This window comes from Amblyraja radiata, chromosome 3, assembly GCF_010909765.2.
Source record: "Amblyraja radiata isolate CabotCenter1 chromosome 3, sAmbRad1.1.pri, whole genome shotgun sequence".
NCBI lineage: Eukaryota > Metazoa > Chordata > Chondrichthyes > Rajiformes > Rajidae > Amblyraja > Amblyraja radiata.
In genome coordinates this window covers 74514054-74535479 of record NC_045958.1, presented here as the reverse complement: position 1 = coordinate 74535479, position 21426 = coordinate 74514054, and the positions used below count along the sequence as shown (strand labels likewise).

Here is a 21426-nt window from a genome sequence, read left to right as displayed (position 1 = left end):
ATGCAGAAAGATTTCTTGGTTCCTGTAATCAAATCCTCTTGGAAAAGTAGTTATGATATCCAATATAATGCTGCCTACCTTTCCACTACCAATTTGCAGTGTACTGAATCTACTTCAAAAACATTCCAAGAAGTTTATTTGAATGTTAGCAATGAAATATTTGACACCTAATCACAAATGGTAGGAATGAGACACTTGACTAAAAGGTTGATCAAAGAGATATATTAAAAGATAGCTGAGAAAGATTGAGGGATGCGGGTTCCAAAGGTTAGGAACTGGTCAACTAAAGTAACAATTGTCAATTAAGGGGAGTATAAAATCAGAGCGAGCAGTATGTAGGAATTAGAGGAGGACAGATATTTTGGGGTATCAAAGGAGGGCAGTGGTTGCAGACATATAGAGGGTGAGACATGAATGGATTTAAAAAACAGAAATGATTTAGAATTGGTGGCGGTGCATCAGATAGCTCACTTTCAGATTCAGCAATGGGAATGATCCCTGGGGTAACCTATCTCTTATGCCAATACCAACCACAACTCATATATGAAAAACAGCTGTGGGGTAAAGAAGACAGAAACAATGAAAATGTCTTTTTTCTTTTGCTGAAGTTTCTGCAATGACCTCAGAATGATGGATGCTGGAAAACATCTTGAGGCAACCTTAAGATTTGTGGAGTTCGCGAGAGGGAAATCTGAGGCTGATTTTACAGAATTATTGGCATGCTTCCAATGGTTTCTTAGAAGACTGCATTAGTTATTGGCAACTCGCTCTTACCAGTTTATAACCTAAACCTACAGTCAAAGCTAATGTGCTATTTTAACAGGGGGAGCAGGATTTGGGGATTAATGATATGCTTTCATACTGTGTGTTTTATAACAGATCTGACTACCTTCTCAGTGCAATGTTTAATCTCATTCTTTCCCCCTCTTGGTACGAGAAAATTGCAAGGAGCTATTGGTAATTGTCTGGAAATGCAACACAGCCTTCAGAATGGTCACTGGGACAAACATGGGGTGGTTTTGAGAATTCCTCTTTAATTTCAGCAGAGAAATAAACCAGTGATTTACTGCTGGACTTGTAAACATGATCGAATGGAACTGGAGCTGCTGGTTTGTCGCAGAAGGTGAGTTTATATTCAACTGGCATATCCATGATTACAATATATTGTACAACACGTTGGTGAGGCCACATTTGGAGCATTGTGTTCTGTTTTGGTCACCCTGCGATGGGAAGGATGCCATTAAGATGGAATGTGTGCAGAGAAGATTTAGGAGGATGTTGCCAGGACCCGAAGGGCTTTATTCCATTGAGCATAGAAGACTGAGGGTTGATCTTACAGAGTTGTATAAAAGCATAAAGGGAATAGACAGGGTGAATGCATAGAGCCTTTTACCCAGAGTAGGGAATCAAAAGCCAGAGGAGACAAGTTTAAAATGAGAGGGGAAAGAATTAATCAGAACCTGAGGGGTAACTTTTTCATACAGAGGCTGGTGGGTATATGGAACGTGCTGATTGAGGAGGGAGTTAGGACAGATACTATAACAACTTTTAAAAGACATTTGGATAGGTACATGGATATGGGCCAAACTTGGGCAGCTGCGACTAGTATAGATGAGGAATCTTGATTGGCATGGGCATGTTGGGCCGAAGGGCCTGTTTCCCTGCTGTATGAATTCTATATTGATGTAACTATGGGATGGTTATACAAAGCCAATCAGTTTACTACCCTTCTCCCTTGTTTTGGCCTGATTGCCCCACAATATTGAGTATTGTCTCTTGACAGCCCTTTTAAATACATGAGGATAACGTCTGCAGGACGGGCGAGAGTTTCAGATCACATATCAGCACTTTGGCCATGACAGAAAACCCTGTCGATGGCTTGGTTAATGCTGTAACTTCCTGCAGGCTTTGGGACTCCTGCACAAACCCAGAAGGCTGAACTCTGTCAGCGATTTTCAGGTTGCAGAGCACAAGAGCTCTCAGTCCTTGCACCAGAGTTAAACACTCTCGGCAATGGTTCCTACACAGCCGCAAAGAAGATAGATAAGTGTGCATTCAGTTAATATTTATAGTTATTTGAATTTCAATGTCTGTGATTATTTTGTGCTTTTAAGTGTTTTTTTTATTTGTGCAATATAATATTTCTAAATTAATTAATTTTTAAATAAGAACCATTGAGAAACCTTGGCAGCTTTAACAAATGGTAAAGTTCGGTGGGGTGGGGGGGTAAAACAGTATGGTTTTTTTGTAACTAAGCTTATATACTGGATGACTTTGTAGGTTAATTGACTTTTGTAAAATTGCCCTGTGTGTTTAATGAATGGACAATAAAGTAAGATAACACACAACTAATGTGAATGGGGGATCAATGGTCAGTGTGGACATGGTGGGCCAAAGGGCCTGTTTCCACATTGTATCTCCAAACTAAACATCCCAACAGATTACATAATTTGAGCTCCATGTACATAAGGATCCTCACTAACCTACTCCAATAGGGTTTTGGCCAGTATAATCATCCGTAGGATTGGACAGGGCCCATACTAGGGGACTGAGTATGGGGCAATGATCGTGGGCCTATTTAGCACAACTTAGGTTAATAGGCTTTGGTGTCTTGCAATTACAGCAATGCTGAATAATGAATTCTCTTTTTAATTGCACATTTTGAAATGTTGCCATTACAATAACAACCAATACATATAACAAATTGCAGCATGCAACGAAGGTAGGGTAAAGATCAGGAATGTTCTCATTGAATTAATGCACAGAAACAATAGTTTGCAAGATCCCCTCCTGCCAATGCATTCCAAAGGCATCCAATCTGTTCCAGATGCTTTAGCATACACGTCAGTCTAGATAACTTGCAAAAACTGACATACCCTCGAGAGAACTGACACCAGTAGAGCAATTCTGAATACAGATCTACTCTCCTGACACAAGTTTGGCATAATCCTGCAGTTACAGGGTTCAGCATAACTCCACACACTCCATCATTGCTCGGGCTCTGTGGTAACACACCCCTCTGAGTCTGCATGTTTGCTGTTTGAATCCCAGTCCACAGACTCCAGCACTTAATCCAAACTGACAAGGCGATGCTCAACTGAGAGACTGGAGCACTGTTGGTGGTGCCTTCCATCAGATACAATGCTAAACGCAAGGCCTGAGCTGCCATTTTAATTTAAGGATACAACATTCCTGCCCATTACTCATTTCTCAACCAAATCACTAAAATGCAACAAATTGATCGTCATCACTCCCCACCTGTGGGACCTTGCTCTACGTAAATTAATAGGTTATAACACTTCCATTGGCCATGAAGCACTTTGGGATATCCTGATGTAATGAAAGGGTGTGAGAGAAACGTAAGATTGTCAAGCAGCCTATTTCTTAATCCACATATAAATAATACAGTCATGGATTTTTATTATATATATATATATATATATATATATATTAGGATTCACCAACCCATCAAAATTTTGATTCATGACATCCAATATGAGAACCTTTTGCTATCCAATGTGGTGCAAAGAAGTAATTATTTGTTATTAAGTAAACCATTGCATTCTGTGGTGTAGCAATGCAGGCAGCCCTGTAGGTCCACTGACAGGATATTGCCAAATAAAGTCAGTCAATGAAACATTGCCTCTCACAGAATTAAAAACAGCTGCTGTGTGAACAAACTTGCTTCCCCACTGACGCATCTTTTCCCCTCCCCTTCCTTATGTGCTCACAGTGATTTACACAGTCTCAAGCCACAAAGAATGTTTTGCCCTTACAAAAGTCTTTACAAGAGAGCTTCCATCTGCACCTTTCTCTGTGGAGAGATCGCAATTCATTTCTGACATTCGGGAAAAACGTTTTAGATTTTTTTAAATCGAACTGCCTCTCAAGGGTGGGCACCAAAGTAGGAAATAGTAGGTTCCAATTGACTGCAGCCCATCCAGTTTCAATGCAACTGCAACAAGTGATTGGATTGACTAATACTGACAATGGCTGGGGATGGAAAGGGAGGGGGGGCGGGGGGAGGGAAGTAAATTAATTTGGGTTTCTATCCTTCTCATTGCTGTTTTAACTTAATGTACCGATTGCACTGATATATCACCAGTTGTAGCAGGTGGTACCAGTTAACTCTGAAGGGAGCTTATATTTTTTCTAAACAACAAAAAGTCTGCATGTGTTTGAAAAGGAAAGAGCTCAGTGTCATAGACTGACAGTCGGCGCAAGTTCACAGAGACGATGGGCCAAATGGCCTCCACCTGTATGCCTCCACCTGAGCCTACAACATCACTCTGGACATCCATAAGGCATCAACAAACAGGCGCACACAAATGGGACTCTGACACTCTGTGGCAGCACTTTTCATAAATAAAATGAAAACCACAGATATTCTTTGAAATCATGTATTCGCTTATTTTTAAGAAAACTATGCATAGATGTATCAGTGTGATGGGTTGTTTCGAATTCAATATCATAGTAGTTGTTTACAGTGATAACTCCTTAATGACGGACAGAATTAAATAGAATTGACAACACTGAACCAGGTCACTGGGCCCATCTGGAGTATGGAGGTCCCCTCCTGTTCCATTGACTTCATCCAGACTTGCACTTCCAGATCAGTACTGAGGAGGTGTTGCACTCTTAGAAGTGCCAGCTTCCAGCTCCATAAGCTATCTGGACTGGCTCTCTCTTAATTCATTCCGTGCTGTTTTACACCATGTGGTCATGGGTTTAATACGATGGTTGCGAAGGAGTGCATTACCTGTACCAAAGCTCTCCTCCCCACAGAGAGAGCATTTTCCAGCATCCATCAAATTCCCAAAGAACTTCCAACCTGTTGGAGTTTCATATACCGGTATCTTCATGGCTTCTCCCACCCTATAAAAGCAAAACAGGGGGAATTGTAGCTTTAGTGAAAGGAATGGTTAAAATAAACCAGGGGATCAGAAGCTGACAACTTTAAGCTCAGCCAAAAAGACAAGGCTAACTTTCCCAGCACAGTATTGTTAGAGATGCCATCTTTGGAAGTGGCACTAAATAGGAGAAAATCCTCTTATCAGTGCTTTGAAGCACAGGCAATAATTTTAAGACTTTAGACTTTAGAAATACAGCATGGAAACAGGCCCTTTAGCCCACCAGTCACGCACAGCAATCACCCACACACTAGCACTATCCTACACACTAGCACTATCCTACACACTAGCACTATCCTACACACTAGCACTATCCCACACACTAGCACTATCCCACACACTAGCACTATCCCACACACTAGCACTATCCTACACACTAGGGACAACTTTACAATTTACAGAAGCCAATTAACCTAGAAACCTGCTTGGCTGGAGTGTGAGAGGAAACCAGAGCACCCAGAGAAAACCCTCATGGTCACAGGGAGAAGGTACAAACTTTGTTCCGACAAGCACCCGTAGTTAGGATCGAACCCAGGTCTCTGGCACTGTAAGGCAGCAACTCTATCACTGTGCTACTATGCTGCCCAATTTTTGTGTCCCAAATGACATTCATTTCCCTACCAACCTAAAGTATAGATTATCTCCTTGTTATTATTCATTGCTATACTCAAGTTAGTTGCTAGGTATTTTATTTTACGATAGTGACTACAATAAAAAGATTTGTGCCCTTTTACAAACCTCAGGACATCCGAACTCTCTTCACAGCCACTGAAGTACTATTGAAGAAGTCACCATGTAGAAAATACAGCAGCCATTTGGCCAAAACCAAGCCTCGCAAAAAATAATTATTCATGTTGATTTACAAATAAATATTGGCCACTAAGGTATCGGTTCTGTACTCTCTGTAAACAGCTCCTCCATGGATGGTCTACATGTGCTTCTGCCATTGTTTACAAACCGCACAGTTCAGAGCTCAGGAAAGATCTATTCACTTGGAGGGACATAGCATTCGATTTACAACTGGGATGACATAAAATAGCTTTGATGGGTGTCATCTGCGTGGATTTATATATCACATAAAAGGGAAGATAAAGGGTAATTATTTTGAGGTGTTTCACGATTAAAGGAGTTTAGTTTAGTTTAATTTAGGTATACAGTGCGGAAACAGGCCCTTCGGCCCATCGAGCCCAGCAATCCCTGCTAGAGGACAATTTACTGTTTTTACCAAAGGCAAATTAACCTACAAACATGTACATCTTTGGGGTGCGGGAAGAAACCGGAGAACCTGGAGAAAACCCCTGCCATCACAGGGTGAATGTACAAGCTCCGTACGAACAGCACCCATAGTCAGGATCAAACCCGGGCCTCTGGCGTTGTAACGGCAACTCAACCGCGCACCACATTTCCGCCACATAATTGTTTTGCATGTAATAGTTGACAGAGAGGAAAGAGAGAAAGCGATTCCACAAGTAAAGGGGACATCATATTATAATTAGAAGCAGGCTGTTGATCGGCTGTGCCGGGAAGCACGTCCTCATACAAAGAGCAATGCAAATCTACTACAAGCTGTTGAGCTGGAGGTCAGTAGAACATTTCAAAATGGAGAGGGGCATTTTCAATGTGCAAAGAGTGTTGAGATTTACATAATGAAGATAAAGTACATGGATTTAAAATGTGCATAGGGCATTATCTGTTGTAACAAGCTCAAGGGACTGTAGAGCCGCCTGCTGTTTGGATGTCCTTTCCCCTCCGAGAACACAGAATGACATTACTCCCTCACCTTGCCATGTATTCTTTCCATCTGTTCCAAATGTCATTGAGATGTGAAATCATTCTGATTAAATGAACGCTGTGCAACAAAAGGGAGAATTTTCCATTGCAAGGCAAACGTTGCCCGCTCAGATTATTCATTCAAAGAACAGTCATTGTATCCACATGCCCTTTGTTCTTGCCACTGCCGTCGGAAGTTAAGTGCTGGGTTGAAATCAGAGATCGGAAAAGTGAGCAAAATTCTAACACTACAGAGATTAACCATTTCTCCTCAGAGTGGACACTCAACAGTTCCTGCATCGTTGCCATGCTTGCATACATCATATCACACTGCCTCCCGGCACAGTGACGCAGCTGGCAGAGCTGCTGCTTCATAGCACCAGAGACCCAAGTTCGATCCTGACCTCAGGTGCTTTCCTGGTAGAGTTTGCATGTTCTCCCTGTGATCGCGTGGGTTTCCTCTGGGCGCTCCGGTTTCCTTCCACTTCTCAAAGACGTGCAGGTTTGTGGGATAATTGCCCCTTGTAAATTGACCCTAATGTGTGGGGAATGGATGAGAAAGTGGGATACGATAGAACTAATGTGAGCGGGTGATCGATGGTCAGTGTGGACTTGGTGGAGGACTGTTTGCTTGCTGTATCTTTCAATCAATCAACCACTTAGGGAGCTAAATAAAATAGCCATTGGAGGAGCCAGAATGTGCAACAAACCCACTGCAAGCAGCAGTCCAGTTTCAAGGTGCCTGATCGTCAGAACAACTCCTGGGTACGGCCAGCACTAATGGTACAGTTGGTTGGCTGGATGAATCAGTGGAGATCTTCAATACTGCTCTGCATGCACATTCTGGATGAGTGGTGCATGGAGGAAGAGCATGTCTCTACATTCCTCTCCACCTCACATTCCTCTTTTAATAAGCTCTGTAAAATCTATCTCTGTCACCAACCTTTTGATCATCTGTTGGTCAGGTTCAGTGTCAAATTTTATTTAATAACATTGCTACAAAACTCCTTTGGAATGTTTTCCTATATTAAGGACATTATATAAAAGCAAGTTGTAACCGTTGAGTGCAAGGAGATGAAACCCTTGAGAAATCTCTCTCTGATCTCGGAGGTGAAATTGGACAATGTCTGCTCATCCCATTGTTCCTCATGCAACACACATAAACACCACAAACACCACCCCTTTACTCTGTTCAACAATCTAACAACATTCATGGAAGGTCCAGTGTTATTTGATCATATTTGACAGAGCAAGCAACCCACATATTGGCTGAGCAAAGCCTTAATGCACTACACGTTGGGTTAAATCATTGCGGGAGGAAATTACAATATGTGGCCCTTTCTGACCTGACTTGGGATAAAAGAAACATTTTTATTTTTATTATCTCCACATAACTCAAAAGTGAACAGACCACTCTTGCAAGTGGAACCAAAATCTGCTTCTCTTTGTTTTGTAAAAACCTCCTTTCACTCTTTTGGAAAGTGTCATATCTGAGTTTAATTTTAGCAGAAAATAGTCAGGTTTGACAATATAAAACGGTAATTTTGATGCTATTCATTAATAGAGCCACAATCACGCTTTTGTTTAGAGCAAAAACATTTCTGGACATTTTCATAGTTGTTTTTGAAGGACGTATTCAGTCGATCACCAACTGTTGCAGCTCCAGATCACAGAGAATCATTCACGTCAGAGCATGTGGACGCGATTAATTCTGGGCAATTCTAGGAAATAGAATGGTGGTGGTTCTGAGGGCAGGGGAGTGTCTCACATGTGTGAGACTGCGAGTGTTTGTCAGTAGGCGTCTGTGGATTAGGGTGGGCGAGCAGGCAGCTCTGAAGCAAAGGTGAGGCGAGATCCCCATTAGGCTGATGATCGAAGGAAACAAGACCGTGAGGCCAAAATAAAGGCCCAGTGTCTGATTTGTCCTCGTGCCCTCAAGTAAACGTCCTCAAGATATTGATGGTTGGGGTCATCGTGATAGTGATGGTCAGAGAGGGGTGATCCGATGCTCTCTTGTTGAATATGTCCTTGCCAGTTTGCAGGGACATACTGTATACTAAGACAAACATCAAGTGCCGCTGGAAGATCATCGACTCTGTGAAAGATGCAGTTTGGTCTGCTTGAAGCCTGTTGTTCTAATGAGCAAGTGTAATGAGAATTCCATAAGGGATTGGTGGCATCTGGCACATTGCAGCCTACAGGAGTACATGCTGAAGGATGCACAGAAGCTTGGCACAGCCAATGCAAAGGCTGTGTGAGAGGAGGAACTACAATCTAAGGTCCTGCAGCCACTTGGCACTGAGAGGCAGGGCCCAGTGTAACAGCCCCACAAACACAGCCTAACAAGGGTGGCACAGTGGTGCAGCGGTAGAGTAGCTGCCTTACAGCGCCAGAGATCTGGGTTCGATCCTGACTACTGGTGCTGTCCGTACGGAGTTTGTACGTTCTTCCCGTGACCGCATGGGTTCTCTCTGGGTTCTCCAGTTTCCTCCCACACTTCAAAGACATACAGGTTTGTAGGTTAATTGTTTTCAGTAAAAATTGTAAATTGTCCCTAGTGTGTAGGATGGTGCAAGTGTACGGGGATCGCTGGTCGACGTGGACTCGGTAGGCCATAGGGCCCGTTTCCGCGCTGTGCGGAAATGGCTTTGGGACTTTGTGAATGGAATGGATCAACTTGATGACACTATGAATATATCGATGATACCATTTAACAAAATAATGTATCGAGTGTCTTACATTTCCAGCATACTGTTTAGTCGAATGACATTTAAGCCCCTCTCCCACATAGTTGATTTTTTCCGCAACTAAGCTGTTTTCACATGGTCGTGAGGTGACGCCTATGTGGTCGTTAGTTGTCTCCTCAAGTCGCCGAAAGAGTCGCAACGTTTTTCTGGTCGCCGCTGGATTTTGAAATGTTCAAAACCTTTCGGTGACTGTGGGCTTGACGTAGCTTGTCTTCCCCTGTCGTAGGTGCTGTTGCGGGTTATTGCCAGGATGATGCACCAGGTGACGTTGGTTGTCGCCGGGTGCTGACTTCGGTGAATTCCATTGACGACTACCTATGTCAAGCTACTTCAACCGGCGACAGGTACCGACGACTGAGTTGTCGCCGACAGGGTCGTTGCTTGTCGTAGCTTGTGGACGTAGGTTGACTTCGGTTGTCGTAGGTGTGGTCGCAGGTGGTCGTCCTAAGTCACAACGATTAGGTCACTGGTTGTCGGTTGCTTGCCGTAGCTTGACGTCAACTAGGTGGTAGGTTGTCATAGACATAGTCGTGGGGGGTGGGGGGGGGGGGGGGGGGGTCCAGGCACCTCTTTTTCGGCGACCTGCTACGACTGTGACAGTCGCCAGCAGTTGCCAAAAAAAATCGCCTAAGTGGGACAGGCCCTTTATTTTAAAAATGAAAGATTACCTGGTATTTATCAGCCCATTCCTAAATGTTGTCCAAGTTTTTACCTGCAGGTTGATTCATTATCTAGGGAACTGTGAATGGAACTGAACACTGCACAACCATCGGTGAACATCCCCAGGTCTGGCTGTATGATGGAGCTACAGCAGCTGAAGATTATTATGCCTTAATTTAAAAGCTCCATTCTTCAACAGTGATATAGTGGCTCAGTGCATTGGTTCTATTTGACAGCTTTGTCCATGGAATGACAGGATTTGTGGCTCAGCACTTACTGTAGCATGAATTTGAGCGCATCTAAATCCCGCTGCCCACTCGTAACTCATGTGCACCCTCCATGTCTATGGATAGTGACCTACAGTGGCTACAGGTCTGGCAAAGTCTTGACTTTCAAAATGGCATTCAAATCCCTCCATGACGTAGTCCCCCCCTCATCCCTGCGGTCTTCTCCAACCCTCCAGGATTGGTATTCATCTTATTCTGAATTATTTGTTTCCACATTTACATTTGACCTGCCCACTGGTGCTACCTCCAAACTCAGGGACTAAACATTCCTGCCTCCCTTCTACGTTTAGACATTTGTTAGATCTTCCACCTCCATCGTGTCTTTGGTAATGTAAACACAAAGTTAGCGGCCCGTAAATGTGCAACTGAACATTAACCACATGCAAAAGATGAATTAAATGAAAAATGTGCCCGTCACAGCTTGACATCATATTGTATGCCTTTCATGGATGAGAGGGAGACCTGGTTGAAATTTACGAGTCGTCCTTAAATACAATAGAGGTGCCAGAAGACTGGAGGGTGGCTAATGTTGTACCCCTTTTCAAGAAGGGCTGCAGGGAAAATGCTGGGAACTATAGGCCGGGATAGTCAGCATGGTTTTTTACGTGGGATGTCGTGTCTCACAAATCTGACAGATTTTTTTGAAGACGTGACCAAAAAGCTTGATGAGGGCAGACCTGTAAATGTTGTGTACATGGACTTCAGCAAGGCATTCGACAAGGTTCTGCATGGCAGGCTGCTCTGGAAGGTTAGATCGCATGGGATCCAAGGAGAGATAGCTGGATGGATAGCAAATTGGCTCCATGGAAGGAAGCAGAGGGTAATGGTGGAAGGTCGCTTCTCAGACTGGATGCCTGTGACTAGGGGTGTGCCTCAGGGTTCGGTGCTGGGCCCGTTACTGTTTGTCATCTACATCAATGATTTGGATGAGAACATACAGGGCAAGATTAGCAAGTTTGCTGATGATACAAAAGTTAGTGGTTTTGCAGGTAGTGAAGATGGTTGTGAACGATTGCAGCAGGATCTGGATCGATTGGCCAGGTGGGCGGAGGAATGGTTGATGGAATGCAGAGAAGTGTGAGGTGTTACTTTTTGGGATGTCAAACAAGGGCAGGACCTACACAATAAATGGTAGGCCTCTGGGTACTGTTGTAGAGCAGAGGGATCTAGGAGTACAGGTGCATGGTTCCTTGAAGGTGGAGTAGCAGGTAGATAAGGTGGTCAAAAAGGCTTTTGGCACTTTAGCCTTCATCAGTCAGAGTATTGAGTATAGAAGTTGGGAGGCCATGTTGCAGTTGTATAAGACGTTAGTGAGACCGCATCTTAAATATTGTATTCAGTTCTAGGCACCATGTTATGGGAAAGATATTGTCAAGCTTGAAAGGGTTCAGAAAAGATTTACGAGGATGTTGCCAGGACTAGAGGGTGTGAGCTATAGGAAGAGGTTGAGTAGGCTAGGTCACTATTCCATGGAGCGCAGGAGGATGAGGGGAGATCTTATAGAGGTATACAAAATCATGAGAGGAATTGATTGGGTCGATGCATGGAGTCTTTGCCCAGAGTAGGGGAATCGAAGACTAGAGGACATAGGTTCAAGGTGAAGGGGAAAAGATTTAATAGGAATCCGAGGGGTAACATTTTCACACAGTGGGTGGTGGGTGTATGGAACAAGCTGACAGAGGAGGTAGTTGAGGCTGGGACTATCCCATCGTTTAAGAAACAGTTAGACAGGTACATGGATTGGACAGGTTTGGAGGGATATGGACCAAGCACAGGCAAGTAGGACTAGTGTAGCTGGAACATTGTTGGCCGGTGTGGGCGAGTTGGGCCGAAGGGCCTGTTTCCACACTGTATCATTCTATGACTCTATGACTCCACAGTTACGGCAATGAGTGAGACTACCTTTTATGTTGTAGTAAATATAATTAAATCAAGGTTTTGTTATAGCTATGGTTCTATTGTAAAATCTCAGCTCAAAATAGACGAGGCTGTTTAAGAGTTTATAAATAGATCTCTTTCCTCTCCCGATGTGCAGTAGATAAAAGAGCACTTTCTCTGCAAATATACTGTAACAGTTTACAGACCAATACTGACTGTAAAAGTTTCTATAGGTATGTAAAAAGGAAAACATTCCTGAAGACGAATGTAGGTCCCTTACAATCAGAGACAGGTGAATTAATAATGGGAAACAAGGAAATGACAGAACAGTTAAATAAGTTCACAAACAATCTCTTGGAAATACTAGGGGACCGAGGGTCTAGTGGGAGGAAGGAACTGAAGGGAATCCACATGTCAGAAAATGTTGTTAGGTGACGAAAAACCTCTTCACCCAGAGAGTTGTGAATCTGTGGAATTCTCTGCCCCAGAAGGCAGTGAAGGCCAAATCAATGAACGTTTTCAAGAGAAAGTTAGATTTAGCTCTTAGCGCTAATGGAATCAAGGGATATGGGGAAAAAACCAGAACGGGATACTGATTTTGGATGATCAGCCATGATCATATTGAATGGCGGTGCTGGCTCGAAGGGCCAAATGGCCTACTCCTGCACCTGTTTTCTATGTTTCTATGTTTCTATATCCTTCACTCTCTTTCCTTTCTCGTTGCATTACCTGTTGTACTCATGTATGGTTCGATTGTACTCAAGTACAGTATGATTTGCCTGGATTACATGTAAAACAATTTAGTGGCATCACGGTGGTGCAGCGGTAGACACCTGGTTCAATCCTGACTACAGGTGCTGTCTGTTTGGAGTTTGTACATTCTCATCGTGACTGCATAGGTTTTCTCCGGGTGCTCCAGTTTCCTCCCACATTCTAAAGACCTAGGCTAATTGGCTTTGGTTAAACTTGTAAAATAACCCTAGTGTGTAGGATAGTGTTAGTGTACAGGGATCAATGGTCGGTGCAGACTCGGTGGGCCAATGGGCCTGTTTCTGCACTGTATCTCTAAATTAACCTGAACTAAAATGTCACTGTATCTCAGTATATGCAATGCATTTTTAATGTAATGTTGCCCCTTGTCTGGACCTAGAGTCCGTAATAAAGTTTATTATTATTATTATTATTATTATTATTATTATTATTATTATTATTATTATTATTATTATTATTATTATTATTATTATTATTATTATTATTATGTCATAATAATAAATGAATACCAATTCCAATGCTTCATACGCTCTATAAATAGTGAAAGATGCGTTGGGGAAGCTGCCGTTGTTCTCTTTGACAGAACTGGTTAAATGGAGATTTAGTTGAGGTGTTTAAAGCCATGAGGCATTTTGATTAAAGTAAATAAGAAAATGATTCGAGTGGCAGAAAAGTAATAGCATATTAGATCTGTACCGCACTGAAAAAGACCCTTCGGCCCACCTTCTTCATGCCGACCAAGTTGCCTAACCACACTGGTCACTTACCTGTGTTTGGCCCATAGCCCTCCAAATCTTTCCTACCCATGTACGTCTCCGAGCATCCTTTAGAGGTTGTAATTATACCCTCCTCTACCACTTTCTCTGGCAGTTCATTCCAGATAGGTACTACCCCCTTGTGTGAAAAAGTTGCCCCTTAGATCACATTGAAATCTTTCCCCTCTCACCTTAAACCTATGCTCTCTAGTTTTAAACTCCCTTACCCTGGTGAAAAGGCTGTAGCTATTCACCTTATCTATGCCCCCTTGGTGATTTCATAAACCTCTATAAAATCACCCCTCAGCCTCCTATGCTCCAGGGAAAAAAGTTCCAGCCCAACCCTCTGGATGCAGCAACATCCTTGTCATTTTTTTCTAGTTTTGGACACAGATTTAAGGTGATTGGAAAAAAGAACGGGATAGGAGATGAGAAATTGTTGAGGAGATTTCAGTGCTCTCGTGAAAATTACCCAAGCTGATGTTATTTATGCATTATGTGCTATATTATTTCTGAAATGGAATCTTGAACTTGTTTTTTAATTACAATTGTTAAGGAAGATTACTTAAACTATGGCCGATGCCATTTTAATGCTGGGAGAGTTTTCAGTAGAATGTTATTAATGTCTGTAGCAGAAAACTGACCAATCTGGATTTGGTTTATGATGCCCATTTTCTGCCTGTGCAGAGGTATGGAACTAGTCGAATAATGCCCAAGGCTGTTACCGTGACTCTAGGGACTGAAGCCAGAGCAAATTGAATAGAATAATGAATGAGCAAAATCTGTTTCTCTTTAAACAATTTTAGCATCTCTACAAACATAAGAACAAGAGCGATTCTATTGGACTGAGCCAGATTCAGTATTCAATAGGATCACAGCTGATATATATCCTAACTCCGTTACCCACATAAGTTCCAAAGCCCTTGATAATACCACTATTTTACAAATAACTCTCAATCTCAAGTGCCTTTGTAGTGCTGGCACACTGTCTCACATGAAGATGATATACTGTAGCAACTGCCTCTCCCATTGTCCTGGGAAGTATGTGGCAGTGATGTTTCATGAACCATTTACAGCTCTACTAAAGGCAGAATTCATTATTATTAGTCATTCTGAGGATTTGGGATTATAGGCCTAGACTGTATTTAATTGTTGTTCCCTAATTACCCATTTAGAAGCTGGGGGTGAGCTGCCTTCTTGAATTGCTGCAATCCTTAAGGTGTGGACATACAGTACGTACAATGCCATCTTCTGTTTCGTCTCTCTTTATTACCGATTTAAACCTTGCAACTCCATCCCTTACCCTCGGTAACTACTCCTGCCTTCAACACTAAGCCATGCCCTTGATTCCATCATGTGTAGGACAGAACCGCAGATGCTGGTTTAAATCGAAGGTAGACACAAAATGCTGGAGTAACTCAGCGGGTCAGGCAGCATCTTTGGAGAGAAGGAATGGGTGACGTTTCGGGTCGAGACCCTTCTTCAGACTGATGTCAGGGTAGGGGGTGGGACAAAGATAGAATGTAGTCGGAGACAGTAAGACTAGTGGAAGAACTGGGAAGGGCGAGAGGTTGGAGAGAGAAAACAAGGGCAGTTAGGAAGTTGGAGAAGTCAATGTTCATACCGCTGGGGTGTAAATTACTCAAGCGAAATATGAGGTGCTGTTCCTCCAAATTGCGCTGGGCCTCACTCTGACAATGGAGGAGGCCCAGGCCAGAAAGGTCAGATTGGGAATGGGAGGGGGAGTTAAAGTGTTGAGCAACCGGGAGATTGGGTAGGTTAAGACTCAATCTGTCTTAACCTACCTGGGCTTCAGAAGTCAATGACTCCAATGACTGTTGGTGAACAAAGCTGAACGGATGTTACTGGGATGAAGACAAAGGTGCTCAACATCAAGACAAAGACCAACATTAGTTATTGAACGTTGAAACAATGTACGAAAAAGGAAACATACAGCAGGGATCAGATGATACAACTTGATTCCACATCCTGGGTGTCAGTGAGAGGAGAAGGGAAGGATCAGATAGGTTAATAACAGCATCAGGATAATTTTGAAACAGAAAAAGACACAAAGTTCAGGAGTAACTCAGCTGGTCAGGCAGCATCTCTGGAGAACATGGATAGGTGACGTTTTGGGTCGGGACCCTTCTTCATTATTGGATAATCATTCCAATAATGTTGGATAATGCTGCTGTACTTTGGATGGATCATCGACAATACTTTGTTGCTATGTTCATGAAGAAAGTGAAGTGATTCCTGATTGAGTGGAAGCCCATCAGCCATGGGCTTATGAGAGCCAGGCTGAAAGGCAAAGCAACATCACCTGATTCAGTACGGCACTCTGCCAAATCACAGGGAGGAAGAAGCAAAGCACAGGTTCTACCTCACACCATAGGCAGAGTTGGAGAATGCATCCCATCATGACTTAACTCACCGTGGCAGAAGCGTATGCCAAGATGAACAAGAACAACACTAACAGATTAATGGGAAGTTGCAAACGTGACACTGTGCATAAAAACAGAAGCAGACTTGTTGACCTCAGCAAAATGAACGTTATTTCAGCATGGTGAACTGACCTGTTAGCAGAGATAAGAACTAGACTGATAATCAATAACAAAGGGCCACCTTCACTAAGAGATGTGAAAGTGAGAAGGCAAGCAGGGACCATGCCTCATGGCAACCTCCATGAAATTAAGTCTGAGAAGTGTGTATCCACCAAACATCGTCATAACATGACAATGATGAGCTTTTCCCACTGAGAGTAGGGAAGATTCAAACAAGAGGACATGACTTGAGAATTAAGGGACAGAAGTTTAGGGGTAACATGAGGGGGAACTTCTTTACTCAGAGAGTGGTAGCTGTGTGAAATGAGCTTCCAGTGGAGGTGGTGGAGGCAGGTTCGATTTTATCACTTAAAAATAAATTGGATAGTTATATGGACGGGAAAGGAATGGAGGCTTATGGTCTGAGTGCAGGTAGATGGGACTAGGGGAGAATAAGTGTTCGGCACGGACTAGAAGGGCCGAGATGGCCTGTTTCCGTGCTGTAATTGTTATATGGTTATACAAGTCCTCTGAAATACAGAAAGTCTTCACTCTGCAGTTAAAGAGCAAACCTCAGGGACTTGTTGAGGAGGAAGGAAACATAGGTGAGAAGCAAATAAGTTAAGAGCAATCTATAAACAAAATTGTGAAACTTATTTTGATGATGTGAAACAAGAAAGGAAGAGGTGAATTGCATCTAGTGTATAGATTGCTTTAGAAACTAGACAAGCCCTGAAGAAATGGGAGCCATCAACAAGGTGACCCAGATTACTGGCGTAAATGGTGGCTGTTTAAAAATATACTCATCAGGGACAAACAAGGATACCCTCAGTAAACAGTCTACTGGACTGAGGTTTTTAAAAAGCTGCTGAACAAGGAGCCATGTACAAAATCAATAACCCCACTCTCACCATCGACGGCACCACTGTCTCCCCATCTCCCCAGGCCCGCAACCTTGGCGTGATCTTTGATTCCACCCTCTCCCTTGAGCCTCACATCCGCCATGTCATTAAAACCTCCTTCTTTCATCTCCGCAACATCGCCAAACTCAGACCCTCTCTCACACCGCCTGCTGCTGAAAGACTCATCCATGCCTTCATCTCCTCCCGACTGGACTATTGCAACTCACTTCTCCTTGGCATCAGCTCCACCTACATCAACCGACTCCAACTGGTCCAGAACGCAGCCGCCCGACTCATCACCCACACCAAATCCTGGCATCACATCACTCCAGTCCTCAAAAAACTTCACTGGCTTCCCATCTCCCACCGGATCACCTACAAAATCCTGGTCCTCACCTACAAAGCCCTCCACCATCTGGCCCCCCCATATCTCACTGACCTCCTCTCCCCCTACCAACCCTCACGGTCCCTCAGATCCACATCAGCCGGTCTCCTCTCCATCCACAAATCCAACCTCCGCAGTTTTGGGGACAGAGCCTTCTCCAGGGCAGCTCCCAGGCTCTGGAACTCCCTCCCCCAACTGATCCGCAATTCCGTGTCCCTCACCATCTTCCAGTCCCGCCTCAAGACCCATCTCTTCACCTCTGCCTATCCTTAGCCCCACGTCCCCGTCCCTTTTCATCTGTGCATTAATTGCCTCATACTGTGTTTTGTATTGAATTCTGTCTTTACTTTGTGTACTAGTCATGTCTCTACTATTTATTTGGAGAGAAGGAATGGGTGACGTTTCGGGTCGAGACCCTTCTTCAGACTGATGTCAGGGTAGGGGGTGGGACAAAGATAGAATGTAGTCGGAGACAGTAAGACTAGTGGAAGAACTGGGAAGGGCGAGAGGTTGGAGAGAGAAAACAAGGGCAGTATGGAAGTTGGAGAAGTCAATGTTCATACCGCTGGGGTGTAAATTACTCAAGCGAAATATGAGGTGCTGTTCCTCCAAATTGCGCTGGGCCTCACTCTGACAATGGAGGAGGCCCAGGCCAGAAAGGTCAGATTGGGAATGGGAGGGGGAGTTAAAGTGTTGAGCAACCGGGAGATTGGGTAGGTTAAGACTCAATCTGTCTTAACCTACCTGGGCTTCAGAAGTCAATGACTCCAATGACTGTTGGTGAACAAAGCTGAACGGATGTTACTGGGATGAAGACAAAGGTGCTCAACATCAAGACAAAGACCAACATTAGTTATTGAACGTTGAAACAATGTACGAAACAGGAAACATACAGCAGGGATCAGATGATACAACTTGATTCCACATCCTGGGTGTCAGTGAGAGGAGAAGGGAAGGATCAGATAGGTTAATAACAGCATCAGGATCATTTTGAAACAGAAAAAGACACAAAGTTAAGGAGTAACTCAGCTGGTCAGGCAGCATCTCTGGAGAACATGGATAGGTGACGTTTTGGGTCGGGACCCTTCTTCATTATTGGATAATCATTCCAATAATGTTGGATAATGCTGCTGTACTTTGGATGGATCATCGACAATACTTTGTTGCTATGTTCATGAAGAAAGTGAAGTGATTCCTGATTGAGTGGAAGCCCATCAGCCATGGGCTTATGAGAGCCAGGCTGAAAGGCAAAGCAACATCACCTGATTCAGTATGGCACTCTGCCAAATCACAGGGAGGAAGAAGCAAAGCACAGGTTCTACCTCACACCATAGGCAGAGTTGGAGAATGCATCCCATCATGACTTAACTCACCGTGGCAGAAGCGTATGCCAAGATGAACAAGAACAACACTAACAGATTAATGGGAAGTTGCAAACGTGACACTGTGCATAAAAACAGAAGCAGACTTGTTGACCTCAGCAAAATGAACGTTATTTCAGCATGGTGAACTGACCTGTTAGCAGAGATAAGAACTAGACTGATAATCAATAACAAAGGGCCACCTTCACTAAGAGATGTGAAAGTGAGAAGGCAAGCAGGGACCATGCCTCATGGCAACCTCCATGAAATTAAGTCTGAGAAGTGTGTATCCACCAAACATCGTCATAACATGACAATGATGAGCTTTTCCCACTGAGAGTAGGGAAGATTCAAACAAGAGGACATGACTTGAGAATTAAGGGACAGAAGTTTAGGGGTAACATGAGGGGGAACTTCTTTACTCAGAGAGTGGTAGCTGTGTGAAATGAGCTTCCAGTGGAGGTGGTGGAGGCAGGTTCGATTTTATCACTTAAAAATAAATTGGATAGTTATATGGACGGGAAAGGAATGGAGGCTTATGGTCTGAGTGCAGGTAGATGGGACTAGGGGAGAATAAGTGTTCGGCACGGACTAGAAGGGCCGAGATGGCCTGTTTCCGTGCTGTAATTGTTATATGGTTATACAAGTCCTCTGAAATACAGAAAGTCTTCACTCTGCAGTTAAAGAGCAAACCTCAGGGACTTGTTGAGGAGGAAGGAAACATAGGTGAGAAGCAAATAAGTTAAGAGCAATCTATAAACAAAATTGTGAAACTTATTTTGATGATGTGAAACAAGAAAGGAAGAGGTGAATTGCATCTAGTGTATAGATTGCTTTAGAAACTAGACAAGCCCTGAAGAAATGGGAGCCATCAACAAGGTGACCCAGATTACTGGCGTAAATGGTGGCTGTTTAAAAATATACTCATCAGGGACAAACAAGGATACCCTCAGTAAACAGTCTACTGGACTGAGGTTTTTAAAAAGCTGCTGAACAAGGAGCCATGTACAAAATCAATAACCCCACTCTCACCATCGACGGCACCACTGTCTCCCCATCTCCCCAGGCCCGCAACCTTGGCGTGATCTTTGATTCCACCCTCTCCCTTGAGCCTCACATCCGCCATGTCATTAAAACCTCCTTCTTTCATCTCCGCAACATCGCCAAACTCAGACCCTCTCTCACACCGCCTGCTGCTGAAAGACTCATCCATGCCTTCATCTCCTCCCGACTGGACTATTGCAACTCACTTCTCCTTGGCATCAGCTCCACCTACATCAACCGACTCCAACTGGTCCAGAACGCAGCCGCCCGACTCATCACCCACACCAAATCCTGGCATCACATCACTCCAGTCCTCAAAAAACTTCACTGGCTTCCCATCTCCCACCGGATCACCTACAAAATCCTGGTCCTCACCTACAAAGCCCTCCACCATCTGGCCCCCCCATATCTCACTGACCTCCTCTCCCCCTACCAACCCTCACGGCCCCTCAGATCCACATCAGCCGGTCTCCTCTCCATCCACAAATCCAACCTCCGCAGTTTTGGGGACAGAGTCTTCTCCAGGGCAGCTCCCAGGCTCTGGAACTCCCTCCCCCAACTGATCCGCAATTCCGTGTCCCTCACCATCTTCCAGTCCCGCCTCAAGACCCATCTCTTCACCTCTGCCTATCCTTAGCCCCACGTCCCCGTCCCTTTTCATCTGTGCATTAATTGCCTCATGCTGTGTTTTATATTGAATTCTGTCTTTACTTTGTGTACTAGTCATGTCTCTACTATTTATTTCATTCCCCTTACATGTTTTTCCTCTACATGCTCAATTTTTGTAAGGTGTCCTTGAGACTCTTGAAAGGCGCCCATAAATAAAATGTATTATTATTATTATTACAGAGGAAGCAATCATTCCAGAGCCTGAAGATGCTGACACAATTAGCCCAACAGGAGATGAAAGTATTTAGATGAATGGATCTGTTAAAATGGGCAAGTAAGGACAATGTCAATGCAGAATTTATGAAGGTGAGGGCTGATTTAGTAGAATTTATCCTAGGCTTCTATTCACATAAGCTTTAGAAAAGGAACAAATCCCAGGTGAGAGGTCCAATAAAGTTTGTAGCAAAGATACCCGAGAAAGGAGCAGTCAATGGTTGTAATAACGTGCACTTTTTGTGACTGTACGTGCCGGCACATTTTATTTTGTTTCCCAACCATATGATATATAGGTTTATTAAACCAGTGTACCGACACCTTTTTGTCTACAAAAAAAGCACTGGTGATAACTTTCCTCATATTACACTCTTATCTGCAGCAAGCCAAACATTATATAAGACTCTGGCCAGTTTAAATCAAAGATGGTGCTGTTCTGAGAAAACAAACAAGCCAGGTTTCCGAAACAGCTCAAGAGGCCGGATCAGCTCTTTCATCGACAAAACATAATGAATTATGTTGAGAATGGTG

The 21426-nt window shown here is 43.6% G+C and overlaps 1 protein-coding gene across 1 annotated transcript in view; it reads right to left on the bottom strand.

Moving 5' to 3' along the window:
• pgm5 (phosphoglucomutase 5) overlaps nt 1-21426 on the bottom strand; it is a 145887-nt gene that overhangs the window by 37234 nt on the left and 87227 nt on the right. The window contains exon 7 of the mRNA XM_033018084.1: nt 4760-4875. Coding sequence (XP_032873975.1) covers nt 4760-4875 — 116 coding nt within the window. The remainder of the gene's footprint in view (nt 1-4759; nt 4876-21426) is intronic.